The 10043-nt window shown below is 47.6% G+C and overlaps 1 protein-coding gene across 1 annotated transcript in view; it reads left to right on the top strand.

The window, feature by feature from the left end:
• The first annotated feature begins 2672 nt into the window (after positions 1-2672).
• Positions 2673-10043, top strand: part of HBP1 (HMG-box transcription factor 1) — a 41540-nt gene continuing 34169 nt past the window's right edge. The window contains exon 1 of the mRNA XM_075342566.1: positions 2673-2754. Coding sequence (XP_075198681.1) covers positions 2740-2754 — 15 coding nt within the window. The 5' untranslated portion in view covers positions 2673-2739. The remainder of the gene's footprint in view (positions 2755-10043) is intronic.

Below are 10043 nucleotides of genomic sequence, written 5' to 3'. Positions count from 1 at the left end.
TCAATTCTTTCCTGCGTTTTTCTGCGTTTTCCCCCCATGCAATGCATTGGAAAAACGCAGAGATCAAAAACGCAGCATAACGCAGCCAAAAACGCACCAAATCGCTGTAAAAACGCATGCATTTTTTTGCCGCGGGTGCGTTTTTGTGCGTTTTTAGCGGCCAAAAACGCACAAACTCGCAGCGTCAAAAAAACGCAACGTGTGCACATAGCCTTAGTATTATTTGTATGTATCTTTGGGGTGCAGCACATTGCAGAATGTAAATGTTTACCTGTCACTAGTTATCTTCCCACAGTCTCTTTTTACTTTCCCTTTCGGTTCATCATGAAGCTAAGGTAAATCTCTGTTAGAGACTTCATGAGGAGCCCTCACTGCAGACTCACATCACCTTTAGGGCTCACTCACACTAATATATATATATATATATATATATATATATATATATATACAGTGGAACCTTGTTTTAAGAGTAACTTGGTTTGAGAGCGTTTTGCAAGACAAGCAAAGCTTTTTACAAATTTGTAACTTGGTTTAAGAGCAATGTTTTGCAAGAAGAGCAAATACTCACCGTGCACACTTCTGGTTCTGTCCTTTCACCGCGCTCTGACCTGCTCTGGAGGTAACTTTCTATACATATATACTGTATAATGTACACTGTATACCATTGCACAGTACAGCATATAATATATAGCATGTCTATCACTTTGCATTTGTGGATATAGTATTGTATTTTCTTTCAGCTAACCAGTACAGTACATTGCTTGTACTGTACCTCTCACACACACCAACAATTCTATTGTAAGAAAATTTGCAGTTTATATGTTTATATGTTTTTACTGCACTGTACATCACTTTGAGCCTGGACGACCCTCCAATGGTGAGGGCCCCGAGCCTGGACGACCCTCCAATGGTGAGGGCCCCGAGCCTGGGCGACCCTCCAATGGTGAGGGCCGTGAGCCTGGACGACCCTCCAATGGTGAAGGCCCTGAGCCTGTACGACCCTCCAATGGTGAGGGCCCTGAGCCTGGACGACCCTCCAATGGTGAGGGCCGTGAGCCTGGACGACCCTCCAATGGTGAAGGCCCTGAGCCTGTACGACCCTCCAATGGTGAGGGCCCTGAGCCTGGACGACCCTCCAATGGTGAGGGCCGTGAGCCTGGACGACCCTCCAATGGTGAAGGCCCTGAGCCTGTACGACCCTCCAATGGTGAGGGCCCTGAGCCTGGACGACCCTCCAATGGTGAGGGCCGTGAGCCTGGACAACCCTCCAATGGTGAGGGCCCTGAGCCTGGACGACCCTCCAATGGTGAGGGCCCTGAGCCTGGACGACCCTCCAATGGTGAGGGCCCTGAGCCTGGACGACCCTCCAATGGTGAGGGCCCTGAGCCTGGACGACCCTCCAATGGTGAGGGCCGTGAGCCTGGACGACCCTCCAATGGTGAGGGCCCTGAGCCTGGACGACCCTCCAATGGTGAGGGCCGTGAGCCTGGACGACCCTCCAATGGTGAAGGCCCTGAGCCTGTACGACCCTCCAATGGTGAGGGCCGTGAGCCTGGACGACCCTCCAATGGTGAGGGCCCTGAGCCTGGACGACCCTCCAATGGTGAGGGCCCTGAGCCTGGACGACCCTCCAATGGTGAGGGCCGTGAGCCTGGACGACCCTCCAATGGTGAGGGCCCTGAGCCTGGACGACCCTCCAATGGTGAGGGCCCTGAGCCTGGAGGACCCTCCAATGGTGAGGGCCGTGAGCCTGGACGACCCTCCAATGGTGAAGGCCCTGAGCCTGTACGACCCTCCAATGGTGAGGGCCGTGAGCCTGGACGACCCTCCAATGGTGAGGGCCCTGAGCCTGGACGACCCTCCAATGGTGAGGGCCCTGAGCCTGGACGACCCTCCAATGGTGAGGGCCGTGAGCCTGGACGACCCTCCAATGGTGAGGGCCGTGAGCCTGGACGACCCTCCAATGCTGAGGGCCCTGAGCCTGGACGACCCTCCAATGGTGAGGGCCCTGAGCCTGGACGACCCTCCAATGGTGAGGGCCGTGAGCCTGGACGACCCTCCAATGGTGAGGGCCCTGAGCCTGGACGACCCTTTAGCGCAGTGGAAAGTTGTGTCATGAATTAGGCTTTAGCCACTGCATGCTCATAGATTGCATCTGATGTAAATTCACATGCACTGATGTGTATGGCTTGAATCTGCCTATAGCTGCACATGGAATATAGCCTTAAATTGATGGCAGCACAGTAACAGCTGTTATTCCTCGCTCAGTGACAGTGGAAAATATGAAGCAATGTACAAGTAGCGCCCTCTTCCAGCTCATTCTTAGAATCATAACAAGCACAATCTGATACACGTGTCCCAGTGACTCTTGTTTACAATCAGTAACCTTGCCCGCTATGCATTATGGAACATGTAGTTCCCTCCATTCAGAAGCACATGCATGTGGAGCCCTAATTAGACTACATTTCCCAAAAGCCCCGTGGCCCGAAAACTTCGATCAACATGACAAAACATTCCTAAGCGAGCCAATCCAGTGACGACAATCTAAGTGACTGTCACTCAGCTCAGCCAATGAATGAACGTCTTCTCTTCCACAGTGACAGCCAATAGCTGACAGGCAGAACTTTTCACCAATAGGAAGTGTAGTATGCTTGACGGATTTACCGTGTAGCCAATGGGAGTTCGAGGTCTCCCGTAGCTCCTGCCCCCAAGGCATTTTATGGGGGTAGCGATTAGGTAATGGCGACGGGTTTGGTAAGTAGATAAAGAAAGTTTGTGTCGGCAGTGGAGTGGGTGACAGTGGCCGTGGCGGCGGGCGGGTTGGTGTACGCCGCTGTGTGGCGCCGGGGAGGGCGCGGACGGGCGGGTGGCCGGTGGGGGCGCTGTAGCCGCAGCCTGTGACGTTCATTGTTTTTGTCAGTGTTGTTGTCTCGGTCTGGGAAGTTCATTCATTTCCGGCAGTGTCCGGGGGAGCTCGGTTCTGCGCTCGGCGGCCCCGGCTCCTCCACACACCGTGCTCCGCTCACAGCTGGTGTCTGCGGCTCATTCATCCCGAAGCCTGCGCTCGTCCCGGCGGTCACCCCCGTGTGTGCAGCCTACGGCGCTGCCCGGACCTACGGGCGCCGCTACCGAATACATTTCTATCCATTCTCTGCCAATCAATGACCTGCGAGCTGTAGTGCGCACCTCTACCATAGGGGGCGCTGTGCAGCGGCTTATTCCTGCACCACAAGGATTCGCTTATATAACAGTTTGGGGGCTTTATAGACGTTTGCAGACGCCCCCCACATACAGCTGCCCCCTTGGCGGCGTTATACGAGCGCCGCTTCACACTGACAGCGCTGTTTTCGAGTGAATGAATGAAGGAGGCGTGTGCGCATGCGCGGCCAGGTTATAAACAGGGCGCTCACGTGACCAGGGGAGCTGGTTCGGGGCTTTCCTCGGTTCTTGTTTCCTGACTCCTCAGTTGTGAGCCCCCCGCACTCTCTGCCAGGGCTGACCTCAGAGGGGCCACATACTGGGGAGGAACTGGCCTGGCTGCGGGGCTTATGGGGCTGGGACAGCATTTCTTAGTCATGAATTTTAAAACACTGCAAAAAAAATTTTAGCATTTATTTTGGGGGTGAGGCATAATTGTTTTAATATTTTATTATAAAAAAAAATGTGGGGACAATAAGGGAATTGTCCTTTCACTCTTTATATTACATTATTACCGCAGGGACTGCTGAAATCCCTTTTGTTCCCCTTTCTATCCCCATTCTCCCTGTCTGACCGCTTTCTTGCCCAGGAAGTGATTTTGATTGGTAGTGGCTCTTTGGAGTGTGTCTCCCCTCCCCCTCCCCATCTATTCCACATCAAGGACACAAGGCTGAGGATATTTAGTATTTTATATACTTCCACTTCTAATAAAACAACCTGACCACCATAAGGGACATAGGAGCGAGGATAATAAGTTTTATTTCTATAGCACCAACATACTCTGCAGCGCTTTACAATTAAGAGGGGACATGTACAGACAACATGAGACATTACAAAATTCAGATACCAAGAGGAGTGAGGGCCCTGCTCTTAAGCTTACAGTCTGAGGGGATAGGGGGGCACAAAAGGTGAATGGGGGGAGAAGAGCTTGTCATATATGGTCCAGCCATTGATCGAGGATGTATCACTTACTTAATAAATGGAAATGACAGGCTGCGCAGCGTGGGGTGAAATATATTAAATCTGTTCCATAATAGATATAATTCCCTTAGGCCATGTGCACACTGAGTATTTAGTGAGATTTTTACCTCACTATTTGTAGCTAAGACCAGGAGTGGATAATAAATACAGAAGTGGTGCCGTGTTTCTATTATAAGTTTCCTCTGATTGTCCCACTCCTGGTTACAAATGCGGAGGTAAAAAGCTCCCCAAATACTCAGTGTACACATGGCCTATCACCCTGAATGGTTTTCTACAAACCTTCCAGCATGCGGTGACATAGCGCACACTATACATTCCCCTCCAATCCTCTTCAGAAACTGCCAGAGTCCAGTGACCATCTTCACTAGTAATGGGCAGTCCGGCTCTTTTTGGTGATCTGGTTCCCATGGCTCCGCTCACCAAAAAGAGCCGGGTCTTTCAGATCGTTCTCGGCTCCTTATTAAATGTGTTCACCCTAGGTGAACACCTTTAAGATTATAGTAACGCCACTAAACCCCGCCCACTTACAAGTGACAAATTAGATTGAGTAGGTGGAGTTTAGTCATGGGTGGGTGGGGTTTCGGTGGTGAAAAGAGCCGTTTAGATATTTTAGTGGCTCTCGTTGGTGATCCGGCTCCTGTCGGTCACAGCAGGGAGCCAGATCTTTGATGGATTGTTCACAACCGACACATCACTAATCTTCACACTCTCGTGGCCAGGCTCATCTGTGATGTTTTATTGAAGGCCGGCTATGGAAACTGCACCGACCAAAAGAAGTGGCCGGTCTCTTTAATAGATGCCATAAAAAACTGGTAGAAACTCGTTAACCTCCATGCATTGTCTGTACTGCACTGAATAAACCACCGTGGACCTTCAGATGGATTCCTCTTTTGATTTAGAACTGAGCAATGGCTTAAAAAAAATGTATAATTCCACCAAAGCAGATAAAGCTATGTCAGCAACAGTAGTATTGACTGTCAGTATGAAGAATACAATTGTGGTGTTACTGAGTAATGCCATGATGGCACAATGTGCAGTAAGACATTTTAAAACCTGTCAGTGGGTAAATTAGCTGGCAAGGAGGAAATGGTTCTTACTGCTGATTTCTTATTGAATGGACCGCTCACTGTGGCAGCCCCACCCAGACGACTGGTACAGAGCAGTGTACAGCCGGCCTATTAGTGACAGTACTCCCTGACAGCCTGCTTACTTAGGCCGCTTTCACACAACCGGTTTGCTGGATTTGGCGCACGCCAGTACAGGGTATACAGTACAGTGGCAGCGTGACAAGCTCCGGTCACATGCTGTCATGTGACCGGAGGATGTCGCGCTGCCACTGTACTGCATACACTGTACTGGCGTGCGCCGAATCCGGCAAAATGGATGTGTGCAACTGGCCTTACAGATGGGCAGGTTTAAATGGGTATTTCATTACATTGCACATTGTGGCATCAGTTGTTTAAGGTAAACTGATGACTAATTCTCTTTGAGGCGTTAGGCTATGTGCGCACGCTGCGTTTTTCAGATGCGTTTTGGTTTAAAAACTGCATGACTTTCCTTCCCCAGCAAAGTCTGAGTTTTCATTTTTGCTGTCCGCACAGTGCAGTTTTGTTTTAGGTGCATTTTCTTGGTGACCACAAAGATGCAACATGTCAATTATTTCTGTGTTTTTGCTAGCGTCTTTCACCCATGCAATGCATTGGAAAAAAAGGCGCAAAAACGTATTCTTTTTTTACCGCGGGTGAGTTTTTTGCTGCCAAAAACCGCACAAATACGCTGCAGCTTTGTGGTCACAAAAAATGCAGCGTGCGCACATAGCCTTAAATTACCCCTTGCAGATGGCTGCAGGCGATGCCATTGACGTCTAATCAGCAGGGGGAGGGGTGGGGTTTGGTGGGGATCATCAAGTGTTGTGGCCACTTGGCTGCAAGGTGAGCATTGTGCCAGGGTGAGGACACCGATATATAGGTTTACACATGAGGATGAGCTGCAGTACCAGACACAGCCTATGGCTGAGAGTGGAGCCCATGGCAGAAGCTGAGCGGGCCTTTCGCTTCATCTCATACAACCCGTTTTAGTGCTGACAGTCTGAGCGGACTGTATTGTTATGTTGTTGGATCCCGCGTGTCCAGACCTGTCATTACACAAACACCAAATGGCACAAAACATATTCTTGGATGCGATAATATACACAATGTCCTGTAATTAAGGGAGTGTCCAGGATATAAAGGGGTTGTCTTATTTTGTGTGTCATCTGCTGCTGTGTACAACAGTTGTTCATGTGATCGCAGCCAGTCACTGGCCCTAGCAGCGATGCCTGTATATTGAAGGAGAATCCAGAACTTATTCCAGCGGAAAAGAGACCTGGCTGCGCACTTGGTTATAGACATGAAAAACTACCAACGTGTACCCCAATATTGCCCTCTGTCACCAGGCGGAGGCCCAAAGGGTGGCTTTGGGGGGACTTTCTTCTATTGAGCCAGTGTAAAAATATGTATTATGTAGTTTGTTTTTTTTTTTTTCCTTGCATTAGTTCCGGATCTTGGCCGCGTACCTATGCAGACTATAGCTGCTGATGAATTTTATATCCCTCAGCTCAAATTCTATGTACACTTAGCACAAGTGACCTTTTATGTAAAAAAAGATATCATCTGGCAGGTTCACGAAAAGAGGTAGAGAATCCCTTTAAGAATCTCTGGTCTGCACATATGAAGACATCAGCGATGTCTGTGATAGTTATAAAATCTTTACCCTTTCACCTTTCTGGAGTGCCATGGCTTTTGCTTCAGAATCCTAACGGGAGTTGGCACCAATATAAAGCTAAACATGAAGATGATTACGCATGTACAGGACAAGACCACTGTGATTGGATGCAGCGGTCACATGCATAAAGCATTCCCTGCCCTGCCTTAAAAAAAGAAATAAAATCTTCTTGACAGCCCATTTACATCTGTTACACTTGGGCTGATGAGTTGTCAGACCCATTGTCTACGTTTAACAAAAGGGTAAAGAAATATAAAACTGGAAAATCTACATGAAATGCTGTAATGATATCTAAGCACACTTTGTGAGAGCTCTTTGAAATCAGAATAAAACATTACATTTTATTGTGCAATATTTTCCCAGTCCTGGGATCTGGTAAAGCTTTGGCAATCATTAAGGCCACGTCTCACTAAGCAACATCGCTGCTGAGTCACGGTGTTTGTGACGCAACAGCGATCTTGCTAATGATGTCGCTGTGTGTGACATCCAGCAACGACCTGGCCCCTGCTGTGAGGTTGCCGGTTGTTGCTAAATATCCTGGACCATTTTTTGGTCGTTGCTCTCCTGCTGTGAAGCACACATCGCTGTGTTTGACAGCAAGGGAGCAACGATCTGAATGTGCAGGGAGCTGGCTTCTGAGGATGCTGGTAACCAAGGTACACATCGGGTAACCAAGCAAAGCGCTTTGCTTGGTTACCCGATATTGACCTTGGTTACCAACGTTCGCAGCTTCTAGAAGCCGGCTCCCTGCACACATAGCCAAGGTACACATCGGGTAACTATAAGCAAAGCGCTTTGCTTAGTAACCTGATGTGTACTATGGTTACCAAGCACAGCGTCGTTACACGGGTCGCTGGTGGCTAATCTCTGATCGCTGTGGAGATCTGCCTGATTGACAGCTCAACAGTGACCATGTAGAGACGATCCAGCGATCCCTGCCAGGTCAGATTGCTGGAGTGTCGCTAAGTGTGACGGTACCTTTAGTTATTGGTTTAATCACATGATGTGGTAAAGTCATTTTTTCAGCAATTTTGGAAATGTTGCAGCATGACCCACAACATGACCCCTTTGAATACATACCAACCCCAGCAGAATAATAACTGAGGTATTGAGCTGTAATCTGGCCTGTGACCAGAGCCAGATATAATCCCACCACATCCCAAAGACTGTATAATTTCATCACATTCCACACACAGTATAATATCGCCACCTCCCACAATCTTTATAATACCGCCCGCCACACCCTCCAGACTGTATAATACCGCAACACACTCCAAACTGTATAATACCACCACATCCAACAGACTGTATAACATCTTACAGACTGTATAATATTGCCATGTCCCACACGCTGTATAATACCACCACAGAAGGTATAATGCCACCACTTCCTACAGTCTGTATAATACCACAACACCCCCCAGACTATAATACCGCCCCATCATATGGACTGTATGATAGTTGGTCCAAGAAAGTCCATTGGAGAGAAGTGTGACCTGCATACTTCTTGATCTGGAGGACGGAGAAGAGCTGCACTACCCAATATGTTCCCTTTACAGTTCAGGTCAGGTGCTGTTTCTGGGGAAAACATTTTTTATTTTTTTTTTTAATCATAGATGAATTTTTAATTTTTATAGAACTTAAAAGGGTTTTTCCACTATATTTACTTTGATGGCCTATCCTCAGGATAGGACATCAATGTCTGATCGGCAGGGGTCCAACACCTTGGACCTCCGCTGATCAGCTATTTTCGGTCCCAGTGTTGGCAGCATGCAGCCGGAAATGCTTGGTTCCGGAGCTGCTCCATCTTCTGATAGTGGCAAGGTACTGCACATCTGTCTCCCATTCTAATCACTAGGAGGCAGATGTGCAGTACCCAGCTGAGGCCACTATCAGAAGATGGGGTATTTCCGTCTGCCTCCGCAGGGACCGGGAACAGCTGATCGATGGGGGTACGCGTGTCTGATCCTAGCCGATCAGACATTGATGACCTATCCTAAGGATAGGCCATCAATATCAAAGTAGTGGACCAGCTCTTTAAGTAATATAAAATTGATCTGGAAGTTTAGTAATTCACATACCTGTATGAGAACGTTAATGTGAATACACCCGTTAATCACACTTACAAGTTCCCTTCTTTCAAGCTCGCAGTATAAATGAGGTTCATTATACAGTTACATGACACTCCATTCTATGCACTAACAACCAGCCATTTAGTGAATTTTATGGCAACTGGATAACTAGTCCAATGTTGTGAGGATTAAAAACTCAATATGCAATGCTAAAAGTGAACCACTAGGGGTAGCTATTGGCAAGGAAATCTTCATTAAAATGGAAGGAGTTTTGTATTTTTACTGTAATTTTCGGCCAAGACTAGATATACTTTAGGGGCCTGTAAGTAGAGGATTATTCCCATAGCCGTGGACTGCCTGCAACTGTTCATGCTACTTGTTGTCGTCGGGATTAATCAAGGAAATCGAGTGCAAAGCAGCAAATCATATTTGTGCAGCCCGTCACAAGGTGAACGCAGATGTGACTTCTACATGCAATATGGACATTGCCTCCTCAGAGAAAGACGACTAGAGCTCTAGTGCCACCTATTGGAAGTAGCAATCCTAAAGTCATTATCGACCCTTTAACGAGCCTTGTCATATATATGACTGAGCGCAAAAGCCAATCCAGAATCTAATTTGCAGACACGTGGTTCAGGGTGTTGCCCCTCATCAGTGCAAAGCAAGAGATCTGATTTGGCTGTATGAGAGGTGAAGACGGATCTAAGGGGGAACGTTTCTCTTTGTGAAGATTGACATTCTCCCGGCAGTATTACATTTTTTTTTCTTTTTACAGTCTACATTTCCTTTTGGAAGGATTTCACAATTTTTGTTGCATTTGTTCGGACCAAACCAAAATAGTGGATTCATAAAAAAAAAAAAGAGAATCTTTAGTCATTTACTGCTCATATGCCTCTTTGATGCTGTTAAAGGAGCTGTACATCTGGGGGGACAATAGTTATATATTTTTAACCAAAATGTATATAGTTGGAACTAAAATTTTTTGCATATATTGCACTGGCTGCAGAATGAGTTAACGGAGAAGTCATC

Source organism: Anomaloglossus baeobatrachus, chromosome 4, assembly GCF_048569485.1.
Source record: "Anomaloglossus baeobatrachus isolate aAnoBae1 chromosome 4, aAnoBae1.hap1, whole genome shotgun sequence".
Classification (NCBI taxonomy): Eukaryota; Metazoa; Chordata; class Amphibia; order Anura; family Aromobatidae; genus Anomaloglossus; species Anomaloglossus baeobatrachus.
Note: the sequence above shows the minus strand (reverse complement) of the source record. Positions and strands in the feature narration are given on the sequence as shown.